The sequence below is a fragment of the Sceloporus undulatus genome, chromosome 3 (assembly GCF_019175285.1).
Source record: "Sceloporus undulatus isolate JIND9_A2432 ecotype Alabama chromosome 3, SceUnd_v1.1, whole genome shotgun sequence".
NCBI lineage: Eukaryota > Metazoa > Chordata > Lepidosauria > Squamata > Phrynosomatidae > Sceloporus > Sceloporus undulatus.
The window spans coordinates 208,157,345-208,183,268 of record NC_056524.1 but is presented as its reverse complement, the minus strand read 5'-3'; the positions used below and the strand labels follow the sequence as shown (position 1 = coordinate 208,183,268).

At 41.5% G+C, this 25,924-nt stretch overlaps 1 protein-coding gene and 1 long non-coding RNA gene across 2 annotated transcripts in view; one reads left to right on the top strand and one right to left on the bottom strand.

Annotated features, from left to right (window-relative positions):
• Positions 1 to 25,924, top strand: part of CFAP58 (cilia and flagella associated protein 58) — a 129,797-nt gene that overhangs the window by 53,183 nt on the left and 50,690 nt on the right. Inside the window, exons 13-15 of the mRNA XM_042456092.1 lie at positions 22 to 245; positions 3,579 to 3,690; positions 6,518 to 6,622. Coding sequence (XP_042312026.1) covers positions 22 to 245; positions 3,579 to 3,690; positions 6,518 to 6,622 — 441 coding nt within the window. The remainder of the gene's footprint in view (positions 1 to 21; positions 246 to 3,578; positions 3,691 to 6,517; positions 6,623 to 25,924) is intronic.
• LOC121924732 lies at positions 243 to 18,390 on the bottom strand. Its single transcript, XR_006102702.1, has 4 exons — positions 18,261 to 18,390; positions 17,364 to 17,490; positions 16,500 to 16,629; positions 243 to 1,043 (listed from the first exon to the last, which is right to left on the bottom strand). It is a non-coding gene; the product is annotated as an uncharacterized LOC121924732 (long non-coding RNA).

The following is a 25,924-nucleotide window of genomic DNA, read 5'->3' as shown; positions in this document are numbered from 1 at the left end:
CCTGGCTTGCTTCATTTTCAGGTTATTAGTGAAAGAGACATCCTGGGAAGCCAGCTGGTCCGGCGCAATGATGAATTGGCTCTTCTATATGAGAAGATCAAAATCCAGCAATCAATTCTGAATAAGGGAGAAATGCAATATCGGCAAAGAGTGGAAGACATCCGACTTCTCAAGTTGGAGATCAAAAAACTTCGTCGGGAGAAGGCAATACTTGGCAAGAGCGTGGCTAATGTGGAAGAACTCAGGTAGAAAGTCATTAGTGAATCACAGTTGCTTAGAGCTGTGCCCATGACATTGCTTTTGAGACATCAGGGAACATTTGTTTCCATGCATGACAAAAATTTGTGTTGACATGCAAGTTATTTCAGAGAAGGATTTTATTCAGTTGACCTCATACATATACTAGGCTTAAACTGAAGTAAATCAACCAGGTAGTACTGAGGGAAAGTGAATTCTCATTTAAGAGAAAACAGCTGGTATCAAACTACTACAGTTTTATACTTTACCTTGTTGTTTGAGTTACTAGCAACATATACTTGATAGACAGCTGTGGGAAAGATGTTCACAGTTCAGTGAACTACCTAGTGGTTCTCAGCACTGACATTAGTGGAACTGTTTTTATTAGGCAATTCATTGCAGAAACAGAACATTTGACATATTTATAACAAGCTATTATATGTTCTCAGTTTTTCATCCTTCAGATTTATCAGGTGGCAGATCTAGTAGAAAGATTTGCTTAAATTTCCACTGGAAATTATAATTACCTCAGAGCAAAATTTTATGGCTTTACTGAATTTATTTCCCTTCTCTATGGGCTAGTACTTTTTAAAAAAGAAGAAAAAATACTTAACTATGTGTGAGACATATTCTATCCTTTTGGGAAAATACAGTTACGTAGTTACTATGGGCTTGTACAGAAAGAAATGGGAAAAAAGGAATGTACTTGTGATGTATTGCTTGTTTAATAAAAGAGAACTTGGTTCTTTCTTCTGTTAGGTAGCAGGTCATATCGACTTGAGGATTCTGGGAGTTGAGGTTTGGTCCTAAAAAAACATAAGAGCACTAAAATAAATAAAGCAGGGTTTTTTTTTACTGAATTTACATGGGTGGCTAAAGAGATGCAAAATTGTGTTGACTTTATTCCATTGGAAATGTGCATAAAATGCAGCCTAAGGGATTCTATTTGGGTATGCTTTGATTGTGATTTCCTCCATGGCAGAGGGTTGGACTGGATGGCCCTTGTGGTCTCTTCCAACTCGATGATTCTATGATTCTATAATTCTACGTCAGTTTTGAAGCCAATGTGCTAGTAGACTATAGTGATAAAGAAATAGTTTTGTATGTGCTCTTTCATTAAAACATTGGAGACAGACAACTGGCTTTGGGACCTGGATTAGAGAGCAACCTCTTTATTATCTTGATGAACTAATCACTGTTTTGGGGTTGAGAGACAGAAATTTCTCCAGGCCACATTTTCTAGTGACTATAATCTGAGAAGAGTTGTTAGAATGTTAAAAAATAGAGGGTTGTGTTCTGGGTGAGATTACTTCAGATCCTTTCAGATTCTAGTGTCTTATGATTCTATGTAGAGGTGGACTTTTGTAATGATAATAATAATAATAGATTGTATTATAATGCGTAAAGGATGTGGCATAAAAGTGCTGTTTCTAATTAACAGGAGGTTTAACTATGCGACTCAAGCATGTTAGGCTAAATGCCTGATTACTACATGGAAATACAGTACAAGTATATGCCACAGTGGCAAGATTAGTTTATGTTAATGGCATTAGGAACTCTGTGTTTATAATGAACTCCCAAACCATTGCTAGAACTGCCAGAAAGGGTCATTTTATCATTTGTAGTGCTAAGTACTTTTAATTAGGACTTCTGTTAATGTTCTTTTATTTTACCACTCCAGCTAAGTATGGCTTCCCACATTAGAAATGGAAAAATTGTTTTGTTTTGTTTGCAGTATCAATATTTAATTTAATTGCAGGTTTTTTATAATGACAGAAAATGAAAGAGAAGTATTTTAACTGAAATTAAAACAGACATCAAAGAGTTTTACAAAGCAGATACATAATATGTTATACAACTGTCTAGAACAACTATTTTTAATAATTATATTGTGTGTTGGCATTACAACCATGTATGAAATAAACAGTCAGTATGAACTGTCTTCTGTATTGTAAGTTTACATGTTTATATATTTGCATGTGAGAAAACACACATTTTTCATATGTAGAGGTTATATTTCATTTTAAGGCATAGATTAAAATGTTTATAGGTATATCTTTTCTCATATATTTCATTGGGTCTTTCCTAAGAGTGATTAAATCTGGAACCAAACTCTGTCTCCTTATGAAGTAATATGATGTGTTAAATATGAAATCTGGGCAGTTTCACTGATATTTTGCCATCAGTGACCACTGCTAGGTCTTAATATCCTAGGTAATATCTGCTGAACATATTCTATTTTATTTTTCCATACAGTGTTGTGGGTATAATCCACATGCTAAATACAACACTGATTTAGGCATTGATAAACACATTGATTTCAGTGGCCTTGAGCAAATTTTACCATGTGCTGGTTTTAGGCTCACAATTCGTTTCCATTCACATAAATAGCAAGCAATAGCTATAGCAAGTACATTTTATACCACTTATTAGTGCACTTAAGCACTCCCTAAGCCAGTGGTTCCCAACCTTCTTAATGCCGCAACCCTTTAATACAGTCCCTCATGTTGTGGTGACTCAAACCCATGAAATTATTTTCATTGCTACTTCATAACTGTAATTAAATAGGTATTTTCCAATGGCCTTAGGCGACCCCCATGAAAGAGTCATTTGACCCCCAAAGGGGTACTGACCCACAGGTTGGGAACCACTGCCCTAAGCGGTTTACAAAGTGTAAGCTAATTGCCCCCAACAATCTGGGTACTCATTTTAGCAACCTTGGAAGGATGCAAGCCTGAGTCAAGCTTGAGCCCCCTTGGCTGGGATGGAACTCGCAACCTTATGGTTTGTGAGTGAGTGGCTGCAGTACAGGCATTTAACCACTGCACCACCGGGGCTCCTCTTATATTAAATAGAAAGGCCTTTAATATTCTTGTTAAATGCCTGATTGTTTTCTGCTGCTCCAGAGACTAGGACATGGAACAATGGATGTAAGCTACAGGAAAAGAGATTCCACCTCAACATTAGGAAGAACCTCCTGACAGTAAGACCTGTTTGACTCTGGAACACACTCCCTCGGAGTGTAGTGGAATCTCCTTCTTTTGGAGGTCTTTAAGCAGAGGCTGGATGGCCATCTGTCAGGGGTGCTTTGATTGTGAGTTCCTGCAGGGCAGGGGGTTGGACTTGATGGCCCTTGTGGTCTCTTCCAACTCTGATTCTATGATTTTATGAACGTTATAAAGACATCTGCATAACTGCCTTGAATTAATAGGGAAAGTGTGCCATTATTTTTGGCAAGAGGCAAATGGGATTTCTGAAAACAGCATTACCTCACAATTACATGATTAAATGATTGACTTCATTGTTGAAGTCATGATATTTGTATGGCTCTCTTTTTGAAGGCAGGAAGTTTATCATATGCAGAAGGAGTTACTGAAAGAACGAACTCGCTGTAAAGCCTTGGAAGAAGAACTAGAGAATCCTATGAATGTTCACAGATGGAGGAAATTAGAGGTACCATTTCCCATTCCAAAAAGCGGAGATTTTCAAATAAGTAGTGTGGTGCAATGCATATTTAGTTTTAATATTATGCAAATTGACATTGAAAGAGCAGAAAGGCTAAAATTTACATAGCGTATTTTGTGGTAATTAATGACAGGCAGGCTATATAGGCACAAAGCATTTGGGGTTATTTTTCTGTTGCTTCCATAATATATGATTGGAAAGCATTATAAAATGAGAACTGATCAAAACCAAGAGAATAAAACAGTTTGAAGATGGAATTAAAAGAGTAATAACTCATTAGCTAGGACAGAAAGTTGGAGTATTAAATGGTTCAAAGGGGTTTACATCTTAGAGAACGAATTACCTTTCCATTGTTAAATCTGAACTGTTGGGTAGGTTAGACTAGGCAGAGAATGGAAAGGAATAGTTCATTAAGCAGGTTGGCTTCCTTTTGGGTGGAGGGACAGGAGAAGAATCTTCATAAAAACATAGCAGTGTATTTTTGTTGTGTAAATACATAGATTTCCTTAGCTGTTAGACTGAAATCTAAACATATAAAAATCCATTAAGTGTGGGCCAAATGGATGGGCAGACATGGCACCTATAAATGTTTTCAGGTCAGCTTTAGATTTCTGTTTGTTTAGATCCTACTATTTGATGCAATGCCAAAGGTGGTGATGTTCAAGTTAATGAAGAATGTCCAAGTGAATTTTTTGGCTGTACTGACTTGCCAAGCAGCCAATTCTGATATTTTGAAGCTACATTTTAACTGACAGAGTGTTTTGTCTTTTCCTGTTTGAAAGTGGATTGACTGTAGGACAGTACATAAATTATATTATAAAACAGTTTTGAGTGAAAATGTGGAGCCAAGATGATTCTGTTAAAATACCTAACATTCGCTTATACCAATTAAATAGTTATTTTGGGTTTTTTTTAGCCCATGAAACACAGTTACCTGTATACCTAAATCATATATGTTTAAATCAAATGTCTAAACTAAATTAATTCATGCACTCCATCTTTTATCATACTCAGTATGACCAAAAAGCACAATTACAGATGAGTCTGCTACATTAGACAAGGTTTTTTCTTGTTGATGACTACCAGTATTATGTAAACACTGTGTCAGCAATAGAAAGGCAGCAGTGTAGGACATAGGTGGAGCAAAACCTGTTCCTAGACCTGGACACTAGGGTTGTATGTAAATGAATGCTTGCCATTCACTCCTAGCTGGAAAAAATAAAGTACTGAACATGGAGCCAACATTATGTTGGGGGGAAAACCCTGTTACCCTTATCCCCGATATTGGGTGACTAGTTTCAACTGAAAATAGGTTGCAATACTGATTAGAGTTCCAAGGGATTGTAGTAATTTTTTTTTGCTTTTCCATGACCTGCAATAGAAGGCCCTTTCTTTAGACTGTTCCATCCATTATAACAATGGGAATTTTGCTAGTACAGTATATAAAAATGTCGCAGTCTTATGTGTACTTACAGCAGAGTTAGTTCTGTGGAACTTGTAGAATGTTATGTCTGGAGGAGTTAAGATAGCATTGTAAGTGTGATAACAGGAAATGATATTTTTGAACAATAGCTTACTAGATGGCTTTTGGCAGAGGTATCTAGTATATAGCAAGAACCATATGTAATAATTTGTGACAGTTTCTCTGACACCGAAACAGAACAAATGACAGGATATCTCTGTCATTTTCCTCATAGATCAACACTTTGACTGTCAGAAATGTTAGAATGACACACAACTTCACTGTTTCAATCTTTTGCTTTTTTTAAGGAATTAGATGCATTTGAGTTAAGATGAGATGATTCTAGGAAATTATTTTGTAGTTGTGGCCCTCCAATTAAAGTAATAGCAGTCCATCTCCTAGGATTGCTAGTCAAAATAGTGTGGTTTATATAAGGAAAATACTGTATATTATTTTCCAACCCTCCCTTTCAACCTGTCCTTCTCCTGTGCTAGAAAACCCTGGCTGAATTATTATAAAATTTTATGAAGCCTTTCTTTCCAGTATCTTGCTTTCACAGGAGATGTTTCTTGCTGCATGTTGCAATGGCTAAATGATAATAATGTGAAGAGACTGTCCTGTGGCCAAAGTGGGAGATGCCCCAGGGCAAGCAAGTCTTATGTTGATCAGTGTTGATAAACTGTTCTGGGCCAATCTGCATGCCACATGAGTGCCACCTTTGTAAGTCACTCAGTGGATGATAGTAGTAACCTTGGGCATGTCCCACTTTCTCAGCCTCAGAGGAAGCCAAAAGTAAACCCCCTCTGAACAAATCTTGCCAAGAAAACCCTGTGAGAGATTCACCTTAGGATTGCCACAAGTTGGAAATGATTTGAAGGGACACAACAAAATCACACTGTAGCACTGAGATAAGATAAATGTTTGCCTCATATAATATGTACTCCACAAACATGAGAATGTATCATATCTTTACTATAATCCAGAGCTACTAGACCTTGCACAATTTACCAGAAGACCAGACATATAATGCTTATATCTCCCATGTGAATCCACAAATATCTGCCTTTGAATCCACAAAGCACTCTGTTTTTTGTACATTGTCAATACTAAAGCTATTTCAAACCCACATAAAGATTTCCATGAATATTCTGTGGGAAAGCAATTTGAGCCAGATACTGTCCAGGTTGATAGGTTGAGCAGTGAGGATTTCCTCAGATTGCCTAAATTAATTTCTCTTTTCCATCCAATCTGTTCATGTTGTTAGGGAAATTCTGCTTTCGGTTATATGTAATTATGCACGTACTGTAAAATATAAAGCTGGCAATTAGAAAAAAGAATATTTATTTCATCCAGGCCAGTGACCCAAGTACCTATGAACTGATACAGAAGATACATGCACTGCAGAAACGGCTTATCAGCAAGACAGAAGAAGTAGTTGAAAAAGAGTTGCTCCTCCAGGTACAGTTAACATGTTGGATGTATTTAGCTCATCTTCATGCATCTCTGTTGGGGTTGGTGATGGCTTGTGGACCCTTGTACAAAAACTGGGTGGCAGTGCTTCCACTATATACATGTGAGTGTATGTTTGTGTTTATGTGCGGTGCATACATGTCTGTCCTTATTCAATTATATATGATATGATAGCCCTGTTTAAGTATTCGAAGGCATGTCATGTTGAGGAGGGAGCAAGCTTGTTTTCTGCTGCTCCAGAGACTAGAACGTGGAACAGTTGATGCAAGCTACAGCAAAAGAGATTCCACCTCAACATTAGGAAGAACTTCCTGACAGTAAGGGCTGTTTGACAATGGAACAAACTGCCTCAGAGTGTAGTGGAGTCTCCTTCCTTAGAAGTCTTCGAACAGAGGCTGGATAGCCATCTGTCAGGGATGCTTTGATTGTGATTTCCTGCATGGCAGGGAGTTGGACTGGATGGCCCTTGTGGTCTCTTCCAACTCTACGATTCTATGATTCTATACTTGCTGATCAGTATTAATTTTTTTCAGCTTAATTTAAGAAATGCTTCCTTCTAATTTTGCTATGAGCAAACTCATCAACAATTTTTAATGTAAGCTGTCGTGCTTATTTATTCTCTATCAGAGGAGCAGTTGCTGCTGTGCACTTCTCTTTTTCTAACCCAGGGCACACTGCCATATTGTTGCTGTTGGTTTTTTGTTTGTTTGTTTGTTTGAATATTGCTGTGTGTATGTGCCTTCACGTCGCCTATTGACTTGTGGTGACCCCATGAATTTCTACAGGAAGATTATTTTGCTTATTCCCTCCCCCAGCACAAATCTGATAAGCATTTGATAAGTGCTATCTTTGGGAGGTCTAATATCCTTGATCCATTATATAGAAAAGTCTTACTATTGAGATATTCTGGTATTTTATTATTTTATGAAATTAGACATCCTGCATATCCTTTAACTAACTTTAGATGGCAGCACTGATTCACATATTCTATTTCTAGGTAGAAAAATACTGTACAGTATAGGAAAACGTCCTCCTCTCTACATCCACTTACAACAAACAAATAACCAAATTACACAAAACAGCTTTAAAAGTGATATCTTTTTTTTGGTCAGACCATTCTTAATCATCTTGATTGTTCCAGTAATTGTTAAGTTAGTAGGGAATAAGAACTGTTGAACTGATTCATGATATTATTGTTATTGTAGTTATTATTGCTGCTGCTACTGCTTCTGGTGGTTTATGCTAGATTTCCTGGATTTGTATGTGTAGACATTTAATTTTTCAGTGTGTCTTTCAACATCACTGCCTTTGCTTGAATTGAAAGTATACTCTCTTTCACACATTATTTCTGTCATCCATTTTGTGCCGGTCTTCGAGGGAAATCAAATTAGATTACTCCATAGTTGGTTCAGTGTGATGCATATTGATAGCATTGGGATTAACACTTAAATCTAAAAAAAGGTTGCACATTTATAGGCCATACTTCCCAAACACATGTCTTCACACTGTATTTCATATGTATTCAATTTAATGTGGTGATCCATAGCCAAAACTGCAGGTAAAAATGTAGGGTGGAGTGGTGATTTGATATAAATGACATGACAGTTCTTGAGTTCATGTATGTGTTTTTGTCTAAGTAAAATATTCTGACTCCTGTGATTTTTAGGTATCTACACAAAGAACAAAACTGCATGAAGTAAATGGAAATATTGCATTGCAAGAATAATTTAACTAAATAAACTAAACAAAATGGGATGACCAGCCAGTAGGATTTTTCCCCTTTCAAAAACAAGATTTCTAGTATGTGGTATGCTTTGGAAATTAGTCTCCAGTTAAAATATTACAAAATTTAGACTCTGCTAAAACTATTTATTTTAAAAGCTTATGTGAAAAGAAAATACAAGCATGGAAACAAGATAAATGCAGATTAAAGGTTCCTACTGAATGTTTTGTCACCGCAGGGTTAGAAAAAATCAATGTCTTTGTTTTGATACAGCTTTGAAGAGAGGCAATTTCAGTTATTTCCTTAGACAGTAAAACATTGAGTTGTAAGGAAAGTATATAGCAATTAGTGCAGCATCAGAAAAGTTAAATGGCATGTAGATTCCACTAGGATGTAACCCCTTTCTTTCTCCTTTTAATTTCATTTTCAAGCTCATTCTTGGGGTTTGCTTTGTCACATTTGCATTGCTCTTTGCTTTTAGTTTAACATAGGTCAGTATGAGATGGATTTAACAGGGTGCCTGATGTGCTCTGTCTGCATGGTAGTTTCATTTTTGTAGACCAGCTGAGCACATTGCCCTTTTAATGCATTAATATGTACAGCAAAGTTTGCTCCTTTCCTCTGGAGGTCAATGGTGATGGAATATCTTTTCATGCATTCTCTCACTTCTTTTAGCCACCCTCTTCTTCTAATCCATGCCCTCAATACTGACATACATGTTTAATTGCTTATAAGTTTATGTTCAGAACTGGCTGGTAGAGGAAATGGACAGATAGTAACTTTGTTGTTGTTGTACTTGTATTTAAAATGTTTTATCTGTGGGTATAGCATTAAACAGTCTGGACTCTCATTTAATCCAAGTTGTATGTACTTACAACTTTTGGTATGTTATATTAATTATTAAAGAGTAACTTCTTGTTGAAAAGGGGAGAGATAAACCACCAATAGTTATGAGGCAGGAACCAGGCATCCTGAATATGTGAAGAATTTGCAAGACACTTTGGAGAGAAAATTGCTGAAATCCACCCTGATTTGGATGCTGTAGTTGAAACAGATCCAGCTTGTTTTGAATTATTGGATAAGTTTAAATTTGTGTAGCCTGAGGATGTGGACAGGATCCTTGGAAAAATGAGGGCCACTACATGCATGCTGGATCCTTGCTCTTCATGGCTCCTGAAAGCAACTGGAGGGGGACTGGCTGAGTGGGTTATGGGAGTGGTGAATACCTCACTGCAGCAAGGCAGATTTCCATCCTGCCTAAAGGGAGCTGTGGTGAGGCAATTACTGAAAAAGGCTTCCCTGGATCCCATCATTCTCGATAACTTGGCCAGACTCTTATATTTCATTCTTGGGCAAGGTTCTGGAGTGAGTGATGGCCTTGCAGCTCCAGGTTTTTTTTTTTTTGTTTTTTTTTTTGATGAAATGAATTATCTAGATCGATTTAAATCTGTCTTAAAACCTGGCTATGGGATGGAATCAGCTTTGGTCACTTTGGTGGATGCCCTATGCAGGGAACTGGACAGGGGGAGTGTGGATCTGTTGGTCCTGCGGGACCTTTCAGTGGTTTTTAATACCATCAACCATGGTATCCTTCTGGGCCGCCTCTCTGAGGTGTGACTTAGGGACACTGTTATGCAGTGGTTCTTTGTGGTCTCTGCGAAGCACACAAATGGGTTATTCTGCACCTGCACAGCAATTTTGGATCCTTCTGGAATCACTAGGGAAGACTTTTTGGTGGTAGCTCCGCCCACCCTCGGTGTCTTCCCATTCTTTTCAGTTCCTTTTGTCCGCTGCGTGAGCAGCACAGGGAATCTCACTTGGAATTTGCTCCTTCCTTTCGCTTTCAATTTTGACCATGTTTTTGGCTCTGACTTCTCTCTTTGGATAGTGATTTGGCTTGTTTTGGACTCTGGTTACCAGTAACACTCGACTTGTTTGACCATTCTTCTGTCTACTCCTTTGGCTAATTTCCATGATGTCTTAGCACTTATTTAAAAAGTGCATGGAATGTGGAGGAAAGATTCCCAGCCACGACGGACACTCTTCGTGCCTTGTTTGCATGGGCGAGGGCCACGCCACTTCGACTTGCCCTCACTGCATGGCTTTCACCCCACAAGCCAAGAAGAACAGGGAGATGCGGCTGCAGTCTATGCTGTACGCACAGATCCTTAACCCTTCCTCCGATTCTAGAGTTCCTGCCAAGGCTCCTGCTGCCAAGGGCAAACCCTCCTCTTCTGCCTCTGGAGTCTCTGCCAAAGCTAATGTTGCTGAGGGCAAACCCCTGTCTCCTGTTCCTGGGTCACCAACCCCAGAAAAACGGAAGGAGACCGACCAGAATATGGCTGGCCAGCTGTCATCTCTTAAATGGAAGAAAACCTCAGATTCTTCCAAATCTGACAAAAAGAAACACAAGTCCTCTAAGGAAAAGGATAAGGAGTCTTCACGTACGAAGAAGAACTCCCGTCTGACCCCGGACTCAGATACCGATCGTTGGTCTCAAGCGAGCGAGCCTGTTGAACCTGTTGATACCAAGTCGGGCTCGGTACCATGTGCCCAGGCAACTCCTCGGGTTCATCCGTTGCCATGAGATGATCGTCGGTCCCGTACCAACATTCTCCAGGCCCTACCGGAACCCTACCAACTCTCCGAAGACAAAGGGGAAGGCTTTCCCCACGCCCATGTGGTGCCAGCCAACCAACTCTTTGCGGCTTCTGAGGTCGTCTACCTTGATGAAGAGGCTGACGACGTCCTTTCTTCTGGTTTCCCTGAGCCCTCCAGACGGGACTTGATGTTTGACGAGGCTTTGGGCATATTTTTCTTGCTGCTTGATCCCTCAGAGGTCCGTGAGGGTTGTTTTGCACTGCCTCTTCAGACCACCAAACCCCAGCTACACTCTGTAGCAGCCTTGGTCTCGGCCATTCTGTCCCAGTCACGTCTCTCTTTGGCAGCCTCACATACTGCCCTAGCTCAACCTTTGCCATCATCTGTCTCTCTCCTAACCCGGCAACAATCCTCAGTACCGAGAATCATCCCGGCCCAAACCTTTACGACAACTTGTCCAAGGACCCCTTCGGCCTCATCAGAGTCCGCTGACTACTCAGAATTGGACTACACCCATATTCACCAGTTTCAGTTCCTTGCGGTCCCGGAGGCACCTTCTCCTTCTGATGATATTTTTTCATTTGCCAAACAAGTGGTGCGAATGGGTAAAACCCTACACATTGAGGTCCTCCATTCGGACTTGCAGGCCTTCATTCCCACTCCGGCCTCCATCCCGTTCCTCCCGTCTATGACCAATATCGTCAAGCGTTCCTGGGCTTCTTTGTCTTCACCTCAGCCTTAGAATCATAGAGTTGGAAGAGACCGCAAGGGCCATCCAGTTCAACCCCTTGCACCTTCCTCTAAGACGTTGAACAACTTCTACAAGATCACCTCCCTCAGATGAGTCTTGGCTTTCTGAACATCCTCAACCCAGTTTGGTGATTGTTGAGGCTTCTCAACTTCGTTTCACCCCCAAGGCGGCAACTTATCCTAACAATAAAGAAGGCTGCAAACTTGATGCCATGGTGCGCAAGTCATATGCCTCTGCAGTCTTGGACCTTAAAATCCTAAACTGCACTGCCTGTATGGCCGCATACCAACAACATCTTTGGGAAAGGGCCCTGCCGCTTTATCATGACCTCCCTGAGGACAAGAAACGTGTCACAATGGTCCTCCATGCCAAAGCGCACTCTTTAGTCTCACAGCAAATCTTGTTTGCCAGACCCTCGGGTTACTGCATCACCAGACAACTTTCTGGTACCGTGGCCCTTCGTTGCCATGCTTGGCTGAGATCCTCCGACCTGACTCCGCAGGCTAAACTGGCTATTGAAGAACTCCCCTTTGATGCCTCGGGGCTTTGTCATAAGGAGTCTGACGAGAAACTTGACTTCAAGAACAAGATGATGAACACAGCCTGTAAATACGACATGTCCTCTTCCTCAACTTCCCTGACTCCTTTCCCAAACCAACGCTGTTTGGGATGGCAACAACGCCCCTAACCCCCCAACCAGGGTAGGTCCAACCAGTCTTCGGACTTCCAATGATAACAACATTTTCCTCCACAACAACTACAATCATCTGAAAAACACCAATCTAAGTCCAAATATAAACAGCCCTTCCCTAAGAAGGATGCTGATCAAAGCAAGTGGCATTTCTGAGATATTTCAGCACACTTCGTTCCCTTGCCCCCTTTGGGGATCTCCTGACTCATTTTTACCAATCTTCGGCCTGTATAACATGTAACTCCTGGGTTCTGTCAATAGCCTGGAGGGGATATGCCCTGGAGCTTCAAGATCTTCCCCCAAGGGGTATTCTTCTCACCACCACCCTTCAATGCTGCCTCGCCTCCAGATGCATCAGAGTGAGAACAGCTCAGGTCGCTCAGTTCAAAAAGTCCGCCATAAGAGCAGACCTAGGAAGAAAGCACAGGGCACGAGAGAGGGGAGGATGGACAGAATTTGTGTGGATACGCAGATGACCACTCAAAGAACTACAGTTACAGGTAAGCAACCAGGGGGAGTCTTCCCAAATAGTTGATAAGAAAGGTGGATAGTGGAGGACACCATTTAGAGAAATGTTGTGGGTTGACCAGGAGTCCCAGTTTGGGAGCTGAGTAGCAGACAAAGAGTCTGGGAGAACACAGAGAGGACGAAGTCCTATCAAGGTAGAACGCCAGAGCCCACCTGACAATGAGGGAATGGAGTCGGCGCTTATTGTTGGTCGTCGGGTTCAGGGCCAATGTCAGGAGAATGATGTCTTGGTTAAGAGGAAAGATAGAAACTATCCTAGGCAAAAGAGAAATGTCTGGCCGAAGGACGACCTTGTCCTTGAAGAACTTCATGTAAGGAGAGTCAGCACGGAAGGCACAGATTTCACTGGCCCGGCGTGCTGAGGGCAGGGCAACCAAAAATGCTGTCTTTCAGGTGAGGAGCCTGAGGTCCCAGGAAGCAAGAGATTCAAAAGGTGAGGCAGACAAGGCTGCCTAGATGAGTTGGAGGTCCCAAGCCGGGGCCAGGGCCAAGGAAGTCAGTCTCAAGTTAGCAAGGCATTTGAAAATTTCTTTACCAGAGGTTTGACAAAGAAGGACGGGCGACCTGAAAACTGGTAGTGGGCACAGATGGCCGCAAGGTAGTATCTCAGGGAGGAGATGGAGAGGCCAGAATCCAACAGAGTTGAGGAAGTCCAGAACAATAGGAATAGCGACTTCCTTGGAAGAAAGTCCTTTCTTAGTTAAGAAAGCCAAAAATTTAGCCCATTTGAGAGCGTAAGAATGTTGAGTAGACGGTTTGTGAGAAGCCAGGATGACCTTTCGGACCGAGGCTGAGAGATCTGTCAGAGTAGAATCCTCCATGCCATGAGACGGAGTGTGTCGATGTTGAGGTGGCGAACTCGACTATTGTGGAGGGTCAGAGGGTCGGGATGTAGAGGCAGAGGTCGGAACTGATTGTTGGAGAGGTGAAGAAGAGGAGCGAGCCATGGTTGCTTCGGTCACCAAGGGGTGACGAAGATGGCATCTGAGCAGTCCATCTAGAGCTTGGCTATCACCCTGGTGATGAGCGGAAAGGGAGGGAAGATGTAGAACCTTTTGCCGGACCAGCGGAAGAGGAAGGCATCTCTTCGAGACTAAGCGGAGGGGATCCTGGAGCAGAACTGGCTGCATTGGAAGTTGCGGTGGCAGGCAAAAAGGTTGATGTCCAGTGTTCCCCACAGGGAGAAAAGGTGGTGGACAACGTGAGGGTTGAGCTGCCACTCGTGGCAAGAGTCTGGAGCCCTGCTCAGCTTGTCTACAAGCTCATTTTCTTCCCTTGGGAGATGGATGGTTTGCAAAGGGATCTTTTGTCAGGGATGATGGGAGTTGTGGCTCTTCACCTCTGGCTTGGAACTCACCACCTGGTTGTGCACCGCGCTGACCAGTTTTGGCCAGTGGTTATAGCTTAGCAGAGTTACAGAGAATAGGCTGAAGACCCTGACAAATTCTCCAAGCCTTCTCACTCTTGCTTCCACAGAAGTCTTCACCCTTCTTCAGGATGCAGCTGGCTCTTGTAGCTTCACCCAAGACACCAGACAACTCAGTAGTCTTATATAAAAGATCTACTTTATTCTACTATATACAGCTCCAAACTATCCAACACAACAATACACTACTCCTCACTCTACTACCCACTACTACTATCCACTCTATCCACTACTACAACCCACAAAATACATTGGGATTCATAGTCCTTATTATAGTCAATGCAAGTTACCACCCACTGTTGTCTGTTTCCACCCAGTAGGCGTGTACACCATTCTCATTGGTTCTCTTGGTTCATCCTACAATTAATGATTTCATCATCTCAGCCTTGACCACTTAACAATTGTCAAGTTGTCCAATTATCCACTTTACATTTCTTGTCCTTGGCAGTTAGGACTTGTTAATTGTATTACCATTTACACCTGTGTGGTTCTCAATTGGCTTCTGCTGAGTCACCCTGACTCTCACATACATGTTTTATTTCATTTACTGTATGTCCCATGTTGCTTTTTTCCTTGACATCTTTCTCGTAATGCACCAGTTCCAGATCTTCAAGATGAGGTTGAGAAGTGTGGTAGATCTGGTGCCACCCTGTTTGTTGACGTAGTACATCACCGTTGTGTTGTTGGTGAGGAGGAGGACCACCTGGTTCCAAAGTGCGGGTTTGAAGGACTTCAATGCCTTCCATACTGCCAGCATTTCCAGCGCATTGATGTGGACTTGGCGCTCTTTGGGTGACCATCTTCCGTGGATGGAGAACTGGTTGCAGTTGGCTCTGCAGCCAGTGTTGGAGGCGTCTGTGGTGAGCATAACTTGGGGCTGTAACGTAACAAAGGGCATGCCTCTGCAGACATTGTGAAGGCCCAGACACCAATGGAGGGAGCGGGCAACCAGTCTTGGGATGGTGATCCACTTTTGACAATGGTTGAAAGCCAGGTTGAAAATAGAAAGAAGCCAAGACTGGAAGGGTCGCGTGTGAAGACAAAGGTGACGTAGGTTGTGGCAGCTTTTTACTTTTGGAACATCCCAAAAATAAAAAGCTGCCAGTTTTATCCGCTTTAACTACAGTTTAACTTTACGTTATTTCGTTTTGGAAGCAATTCAGTGTGATAAACGCCCCGAATTTGCAAGTTTTGTTTGAATTTGAATTTAATTTAAATTGTGTTTAACTCCCATTTGCCTGTAGGATCTTGCTAGTGTGATAAAGCTCTATGACTATAATAGCTGATGCCACCAGGGACACACTAATCTTTTCAGCATGCTCTATAGCTGACTTTCCAATTCAATCACTTGAAACTCCATCTGGGTAAAAGACTGGAACATGGACTGGAACATGGACAATCAACCTAGACTTCTTCCCCCCCCCTTTTTTTTTGCCATATTGTCCTATGTATGCAACCTCCTCTTTTGTGAGGATGCCCTCAATTTACACCCTCACTGAAACAAAGGGCAAAAAGAAGGACATGTCTTCCATACAAAAGCAGGACATGAAAAGGCAAATGAAACATTCCAACTAATCATTTAGTCCCTTTCATGGTTTCTCATGTCCAAGAGATTTCTGGCCCTTCAAACCTGTCTATGCAAGATCTCGGTTTCCCTTCTGAACCCTGGGAGGCCAAAGTAAAATCCATCTTCAGGAGGTCAGCCTCCCTTCTCAGATAAGAAAAAGGCTCTTGGGCCTTCTTCCCATTTGGCAGCATTCTACCTTAGATCACCATGTGCTAAGGACACCAAGGCATTTCTTCTTACAGTTCCCTGCATCAAAGTTTCCCTCAAAGAACCTGGGAGTCCAACAGGTGATATCTCATCTTCAAAACCTGGGCTCTGTAAAGCCAGTACTACCCAATGAAAAAAGAAAAAGAAAACTGGAGAATGCCCAATAGTATTTGTTGTGTCCCAAAAAAAAAAAGGGGGGGGTGTTTGCTGAAGTCTGGTTCTCAAATTTGTAAATAAAATGTTCAGGGACAGAAAATTTCAGGTGGAGAGCCACCAGACAATCTGAGAATAATTGTTCCTAGGACACACCTCTTTCCTATTGATTTACACATTTTTTTCCTGCAACTACCCTCGCTTTTGTTAACACTCACTACGAATTCAAGCTCTGGCTTGCAGGTTGGCTTTAGTCATCAGAGTCTTCATCAAGCTGATCATAGCCCCCATGGCCTTTTTGACACTGCAGGGAATTCTTTAGTTGATTTCCTTTGGAAATTTTCATCCCTTCAGGAAACAAGCAGGCACACTATAAGAACTCCCTAAGAGAGCATGGATTTGTAATCATAAAAAGAAAAGCCATCTATGTACAGCTGAACAACTAGTACACCAATGTACCGTAAGGGACACATGGAAAGATTGCATAGTTCCCTCTTCAGAAGAACCTACATCAGCAGACTTCATAGTTTTAGTCTACTTCCTAAGTCTCATGCATTTGCTTTTTCACTGGCTACTCCAGTCAGTTGTACATCACTCCACCTTTCTAGGAAGTGAGGAAATCTCTCTTGTGATAGATACAGAAATGTATCTCTACTAAGGTGTTCCCCTTAGTACTATCCTTATCAGGGTACTTCTCAACATGGTGCCAGCATCTTGGGGGTGGAGCCCTCCCCTCCCTCCTTCCAACTGTCATCTTCTGGCCTGGGAGGGAGTGAAAGGACAGGACCAACGCCATCAGGCTCGGCCTCGATTAAGAAAAAGAGCCCTCCCTCCAGTCCATCTGCCTTGGTTCAGGCCTCAGAGGAAGAGAAGAATGCTGGACCTGATCTCCCCCCCCCTCACCATTCCCTTCTCCTTTTGTGTCGTGTCTTTTTAGATTGTAAGCCTGAGGGCAGGGAACCATCTATTATCCCCTCTGTTGTAAGATTCCTGTTGATTCCCAGTGATTGGGCAGCATATAAATAAATCCTATTATTATTATTATTATTATTATTATTATTATTATTATTATTATTACATACCAAGGGTCTTTCAGATCAAGAAATGCAGGGTCCAACAGAGCAGTCCTGCACTATCAACTGCCTCGAGTTACAGGCCATGTACGTAGTTCTTCTTCTCTTCCATGGCATTCTCAGGGAGTCATATGTTCTAGTTCAGATGGACAAAAAAAGTAGCCAGATCATACCAAGTCAGGCTGAAAGGTTCCTTTTACAAGGAAAGGAAGTGCATCAGCTTCTATTGTAAGCAGAGATTAACAGTCAATAACAGCTGAGCACATTCAGCCCACCCTAAACAAAGAGGCAGACTTTCTAAATTGCCAAAGTCTAGACCCAGGGGAGTGGAGCCTTGCCATGATCAGATTCCATCATTAGAACCCAGCTTCAGCAATATCCATGTACAGTCATCCCTCCTTGTCTGCGGATTTGGGATCTACAGTCTTGATTACTTATGGATAGCAAGCGAGAAGGGAACAAAATGGCACATGGCCATTGAAATAAATGGGACCCCAATATTGGTCCCTGTGTCCAGAACGGATCCCCGCGAATTGGAAGGGACGACTGTATATCTCTGTGCCACAGACTCAAACCACAAACTGTCCAGGGGCACAAGATTTCACTCCCCAGAGCTGCTTAGCTCCCAGATGCCCTTCAATTTCCCTGGCCACTAGACCTGTACTAGCCCTTTCTTTGATTTCTCTCATCTTCAGAGTCTTGACAAAAATCAAGCTGAAGCAAGCACCAGTGATTCTAGTAGCCTCCCACTGGCCAAGGAGACTACTTCTGTATATGTTAACCTGAAAACTCCTACTGTACATTTTATGTACCGTATTTTCCGGCGTATAAGACTACTTTCTGACCCTCTAAAACGGGGTCAAAAGTTGGGGGGGGGGCGTCTTGTACGCCAGTAAGAGCACTTACCTGGTTGTCCTGCCAGCTTCCAAAGCCCTCCGGAGGACTTTGGAAGCCAGCGCGAGGGGGCCTCCCTGGCTGCCGGCTTCCAAAGCCCTCCGGAGGCTTGAAAAACCAGCGCGCGCCTAACTGCCGGCTTCTCAGGCCTCTGGAGGCCTTTTGAAGCCAGCGTTTGTGGGCATCAGGCCCCCTAACTTGGCCTATAGTAGGCCAGGGCACTGCCTGCATGCAAGGCAGGCTTTGCAGGCCTCAGCAAAGGCCTGGGGTAAATAAAAATAAAAATAAGAGAGAGAGAGAGAGGGTACGAAGAGAGAGAGAGAGAGGGGGAGGAAGAGAGACAATAGATAGAATATAGATAGATAGATAGATAGATAGATAGCTAGATAGATAGATAGAGATGGTATAGATAGCCATATAGATAGAGATAAATGATAGCTTGATAGATGAGAGGAGAGAGCGAATAGGAGTGGAGAGAGAGAGGGAGGGAGGGAGGGAGATGAAAGAGAGAGAGAGGGAAGATAGATAGATAGATAGATAGATAGATAGATGGATGAGAGAGATAGATAGAGACATAGTATCTAGATAGATAGAGTAAGTAGATAGATGGAGAGAGAGAGATGCGATAAGTCGTAGATCGATTATATATATATATATATATATAGAGAGAGAGAGAGAGCGCGAGAGAGAGACATGGTAGATAGATAGCTACTAGAGATAGATAGGAGACATAGATTGACGAGCGAGGAGAGAGAGAGAGAGAAATAGAGAGGGAGAGAGATAGAGAGAGAGGGGGGAGATAGATAGATAGATAGATAGATAGATAGATGAGAGAGAGAGAGAGAAATAGATAGAGAGGGAGGGAGATAGAGAGAGAGAAATAGATAGATAGATGATAGATAGATAGATAGATAGATAGATAGATAGATAGATAGATAGATATAGAGATAAATAGATAGATAGATGAGAGAGAGAGAAATAGATAGATAGATAGAGATAAGTAGATAGATAGAGAGAGATAGAGAGAGAGAAATAGATAGATAGAGAGAGAGAGATGAGAGAGAGAGAGGGAGATAGATAGATAGATAGATAGATAGATAGATAGATAGATAGATAGGGAGGGGGAGAGAGAGGAAGATAGATAGATAGATAGATAGATAGATAGATAGATAGATAGAGATAGATGAGAGAGAGATAAGTAGATAGATAGAATATATATATATATATATATAGAGAGAGAGAGAGAGAGAGATAGGTAGATAGAGATAGATAGATAGATAGATAGATAGATGAGAGAGAAATAGAGAGAGAGAAATAGAGAGGGAGGGAGATAGACAGAGAGAGAGAGAGGGAGATAGATAGATAGAGAAATAGATAGATAGATAGATAGATAGATAGATAGATAGATAGATAGATAGATACATGAGAGAGAGAGAGAGAGAGAAATAGATAGAGAGAGGGGGGGAGGGAGATAGAGAGAAATAGATAGATAGATAGATGATAGATAGATATAGAGATAAATAGATACCGGTAGATAGATGAGAGAGAGAGAGAAATAGAGAGAGAGAGGGAGAGAGAGGAGAGAGAAATAGATAGAGATAGATAGATAGATGATATATATATATATATATAGAGAGAGAGAGAGAAATAGAGAGAGAGATAGATAGATAGATGAGAGAGAGAGAGAGATAGATAGAGAAATAGAGAGGGAGAGAGAGAGGAAGATAGAGAGAGGGAGAGAGAAATAGATAGAGATAGATAGATAGATAGATAGATAGATAGATAGATAGATAGATAGATGAGAGAGAGAGAGAAATAGAGAGGGAGATAGAGAGGGGGAGATAGAGAGAGAAATAGATAGAGATAGATAGATGATAGATATAGAGATAAATAGATAGATGAGAGAGAGAAATAGAGAGAGAGGGAGATAGATATAGATAGATAGATAGATAGATAGATAGATAGATAGATAGATAGAAATAGATAGAGATAGATAGAGATAAGTAGATAGATAGATAGATAGATAGATGATATATAGATAGAGAAATAGAGAGACAGAGGGAGGGAGGGAGGGAGAGAGGGAGATAGACAGAGAAAGAGAGAGAGAGAGAAATAGATAGATAGATGGATAGATAGATGAGAGAGAAATAGAGATAGATAGATAGATAGATAGATAGATAGATAGATAGATAGATGAGAGAGAGAAATAGAGAGAGGGGGAGATAGATAGATAGATAGATAGATAGATAGATAGATAGATAGATAGATAGATAGATATAGATGGATGGATGGATAGATAGATAGCTAGATAGATGAGAGAGAGAGAGAGAGGCAAGCAAGCAAGCCAAGATTAGAGAACGAGTTGGGGTAAATGCAGTGTTGTTTTTTAAATTTTTATTTGATGTGCATTGGAAGAGGGGGGTGGTCTTATACGGCAAGTATATCCTAAACTCTATATTTTAACTGGAAAAGTTGGGGGTCGTCTTATACGCCCAGTCGTCTTATACACCAGAAAATACGGTAATTAATCTGACAGAGGCCCCACTGTCCACAGATAGTTGACATTTTCTCACCTTTAGCAACTGTACCAAATTGCCATGCTCTCCCAGGAATTTCTGTGCCATTGCAGGAAAAAAATGTTGAGGCATTGTTGATTCCTGTCACCCTCTGAGCCTTCCTTTTATGCTGCTGTGGGTGGAAAGTGATAACCTGGAAATAAACCTATGCACCACAGCTGTAAATGCAACAGGAAGATTTGCCACTTCCATCTTCCAAAAGGAGATGATTTTTTTATGGATCTTTCAATGAATTCAGGTCAGTTTGGTTTCCAAAGCTTGGGGAACACTGGTAACAACAAGTTTTTGCTGGTATGGTATTTCGGCCCTGCTAAATTTGAGACTGCAGTGGTTTGATAGAAAAAGCATTGCTTGTCAAGCTGCTGTTGAGTTTTTCTTCTTCTTTTTTGAACACTGGGAAATAGCAGTAAATGAAGAAGATATAAAATAAACAACAGTCTTTTCTGCTATTGGGACATCTTGTATACTTTTCGTGTGTAATTAGATGTAATGCTAAGTAGACTTAGAGGATTTGATATTATTCATAGCAAAAATGACTCTAAGGAGAGCTCCTTTATTTCTGTTCCACTAGTTATGTTTAAATGCAAAGTGTGTATAATATTGGTTATCCTGTATTTGCACAGCAACAATAAAATATTTGAATAGGAAAAAAAGCTCTCTATTATTAATAGAACATCTGTGTCTCTTAACTACTATTTCTTTCAGTCATCTCCACAAATTAATGTGTGATTTACTTCATACATGCAGGTTACAGTGTTTACACTGGGTGATTATTCTCTGGATATGGATCCTAGAGAAAATCATCCTTTACCATCAGAAAAAAAGCCTTTTTGTGCTTTCAGCACATGCAGAATTGTTTAATACTTTATTGCTTGATACTATATTGCACTACTTATGTACAGTGGAGGCATGTCAGAGATTTAAGTGGCTTGAATGCTGTTAGTCTCAGCTAATGAGATATATTAAATCAATGGGACTTACATAAATATTGACTTACTATTTAGCAATTGAACTAGTTTGGTGTTGTGGTTTGAGTGTTAGACTAGGACATTTGGGAGACCAGGTGTTGATTCCCTGCTTAGCCATGGAAACCTTGAATCCATATACTGGGAGAAAGACAAGATATAAGGAAATGAAATAAATAATATAAGTAAACCTACTGGATGATCTTGAATAAGTTGCACTCTCTCAGCCTCAGAGAAGGACAAAGGTAAACCTCCTCTGAACAAATTCTTCCAGGAAACCCCTATGATACGTTTCCTTTTGGTTCACCGTAAGTCAGAAATGATTTGAAGGTCCCCAGCAACAAATTTATCAATTGATTCGGTGACTCTATTCTCGTTGGGATTCATTAGGATTCAGGATGACTTTTTTTCTTTTCCAGTAGTTCATCTGGCTTATTTAGTAGGCTTGTAGGGGGAGGGCTAAAATATAAGTTGACACTTGCGTTCTTCCCCTGGAATATCATAATACCAGTCTCATGCTCCTTGATAGCAGAGAGGTCTACTTAAAAGTTATAAGGCTTGAAGCAAAAAGCAAATAACATTTGGAACCAGATATTCAGTCTCTTGTATCAGTAAAGGACATCCTCTGGAACTTTATGCTATTTGGTAGGGATTTAGTAGAGTGGCATTAAAAAATAGACAAGCAGACATTGGCACCTTAAATATGAGAGAGTTTGTTCTGGTCATATTGATCTCAGGCAAGTATGGTTGTAAGTCATCACACCTACTTGTTCTAAAAGACTGGATGGTACTTCCATTCCAGTTTGAACAGTAAGGTTCTGTCTTCTTTGATGAGTCAGGTCCTTTCTCTGGATACCTTGAATTTCTCCACTTGCCTGGTTGGCATAGGTGACTGAAAAGGAATTCCATATGGACAAACCTGTTTCTCTCCCAGTAATCATTTACTCAGTCAGTTTGTATTTTGTGCTGGCTGTGGAGGAAGAGTCATCCCATTTTGCTAGCCCCCTTTGTAGAAGACTAGTAAAAATATTACCTACTATATGGCTGGTATCCTGCTTTTCTGGAGGCTAGTCCATATGTATGTGCTGAATTGGCCCTCTATATCCATGGATTCTTTATCCATGGAACCAAGCATCTACGGCTTGAAAATATTTTTAAAAAATATAAAAACTAAATGCCAGCAGATATCAAGGGTGCACTGTATTATGTAGATTGCTACAAATGTTCACATATTCACATGGAAACTTAATTGTCTTCACTTTTCTCCACAAATTTGCATCTATTCGTCCTCTTTCTGCCAAAAATATGCAGCCATGTGAAACCATGCAAAGCAAATGGATGGCACATGTTTGATAATGCACATCCTTGCAGATACATGTGGTTACTCTGGTAAAAACTATGATTCTTTTTTTCAGTAGAGTTTGATCCCCCCCACCCCGGCTGAATTCTTCTGAATTGCTTGTGGAGGTATCACAATCCTCACAATAAGGAGTATTTAAACCGTGTAGACAAGCTCTATGTTGGATGTAGAAGATGAAGTTGCTTTTTCATGTTCACACTGAAAATGAAGACTACTAGCTCCTTAGCATGCAAGTAATATTTATTTGTGTTTGTAGTAGTAACTGTTATGGGCTTATTTACAAGGCTGCTGTTCGGATAGGCTCAAAAGACAGAGTCCAAGTAAGAGCATGTACCAGGTCAGCCAGAGGAAGAAGTCTGCCTGAGGCCAAGAGTTCTGACTCTTCAAGTAGAGAACTAGGATTCACAAATTCACCATACCTCTCTTTAGTATGTTGACAAAACAGAAGTGCAACTGTGAACCACATGAGAAAACTGGATTACAGCTCTGAATCTGTGCTATGTTTTTTAAAATTCCTATCTCTTGCTATACGGAACATGATTAACACTGTTCAGATTGACTTATAATCATACAGAAAGAATGACCCTCAACTATTTCTTAATCTGTCTACTAGGGGAAGGGGGGGTATTAACATGAAATCTTCATCACAGCAAAATTATAAGAACATTGGCCTGGTACAGTGAAAATTTAAGCCCGTATTACAGAGAACCATAGGTACAGTTAAAGCTGATTGTCCTTTTCCTTGCAGCTCTTTTTCCTCTGCATTTGAGGGGCTGTCTGAATGTCTGCTGCCTGCTGAGAGGCACTGTTTAAATAAAGCATGCAAGCAATAAAAATAGAATTTTATAGAATGTTTACCCCATTGCTTCGTTTACCAGTCACCATATCTGAAAATACTCATGTTTCAATGAGAAGCTGGCATATTTCTCAGTTTGTAAAGAGAAATATAAAAAGTTTGAGAGAGAAAAATCTCACATGTATAGCAAACAGCAGATGAATAATTGACACATCCCTACTAGGGTGCTTTCAGATGGATGGTTCCTAATGCTACCATATGGAAGATACAGTGTAAGTAGTCTGCCCTTTTCTATGGTAAGAAAAACAATTCAGAAGTACTGTATCTACTTGACTATACGTCAGCCTCATGTATAAGTTGAGGGCAGGTTGTGGGGCCAACATTATTGATTTTGATACCGTCCATGGATAAGTCAACCCAGGTTTTTTTTTTATCAATTTTTTTAACTAAAATTTCTAGACTTGTACTTGAGTACAGTAATGTGAGAAAATTCAGAAGACAAAATGAGACAAAATTAATGAGGCAAGAAGGTTGTACGTTACAAGCCTTCTATAGTAAAACAATTCTACCTTTTGCAACAAAAGCAAAATCAAGATTATCTGCCCTCTGAATGGCAATGAAAGCCATTGTAACCATTCCCATTCTAGGCATGTTCCTTGAGTTCCATCTTAGTAATCTTTTGAATGCTAGGATAAGCATACAGTGGCGGGTTACAGACGGGCAAAAAGGGATGTACTCATGACGTCATGAAGGTAGAGCCTTCAGACGGGCTTTACCTGAATGCCGGCATGAACACGCCCCCCGCACGCCCCAAGCGGGAAGAAGCGGCATTAAAAAGGTGCTGCTTTTTTCCGCTTCTTTTTGATTTGCGGCGTACCTGCGCATGTCCATCTGTAAGCTGCTGCACCGATACGTCAGAATTGCTACGCCGCAAATATAAGTTGCCGGTTTAAAAGCTCCGTGTCAGCTGCGTCGCATAATGGGTCGGGGTCCCGGGACATGCGTGGTTTGCAGTCAAGCTTTAATTGCAACGTCCGCTGCCATGCAGCTGTGGAAGCTGCGGCACAGCTGCGGCGCATTTTAAGCCTCGTAACCCTAACCCTAGAGCCACTTGTGCGCATGCGTTGCTAGAACCGCGGGAAGTTGTAAGTTTTGCCGGCGGATGTTTTGGTTGTAGAAAGTGATAAGGGAAAGTTTGGAATTTAAAGTGACCCCCTACACACATTCCTGCGCCATTTTCACCTGGGAACGGGCACAGTTCGGCTGCTCCTGGCACAGCTGTGTGGCGGCTCCCCTTTGCCACCAGGCAGGATGGCACAGCCATCCACCATCACCCCCAAAAAAGGCAGGGGGACGTCTTGGTCTCATACTGAGACGGCTGACCTCATAGCTATATGGTCCCAGCCAAACATTTTGCAGAAACTGGAGCAGTCCTACCTGAATGCTGACACATATCGAGAAGTGGAAGAAGCCATGAGAGCCAAGGGCCACAACAGAACTTTGGAGGAGTGTCGCCGAAAATGCAAGTCGCTGAAATCTCAATACAAACAATACAGAGATGCTCTGGCCAGAGGTACTACAAAGGGCGCCCCCCGCCCTTTTACAAGGAGCTGCATGCTTTCATCAAAAGTGATGGAAGCATCAGACCCCACAGACTAGCCACCATTGGGGAGCGCGTGAGGGTCCCGGCGGGCCAGCCAGCCAGAGCCGAGCCTGTGGTGGTGGAGGAGGAGCAAGAGGAGACCCCGGAGCTTGAATGTGCCCAAGACCTTTTGATGCCCCGTCAGGGTAAGATGTGCCAGGGCCCCTGGGGGGAAGGGAGGGGGAAATGGGACAAGGGGAAGATGTGGCCCCAGGGTGGGCACAGGCCAGAGATGACCCTTGTCCCTTGTCATATAGATGAGGAGCAGGAGGAGGAGGAGGAGGAACACCCCGACTCAGGTGATTCCTCCAGCAGCCAGAGATTTCTGGACCCCCGC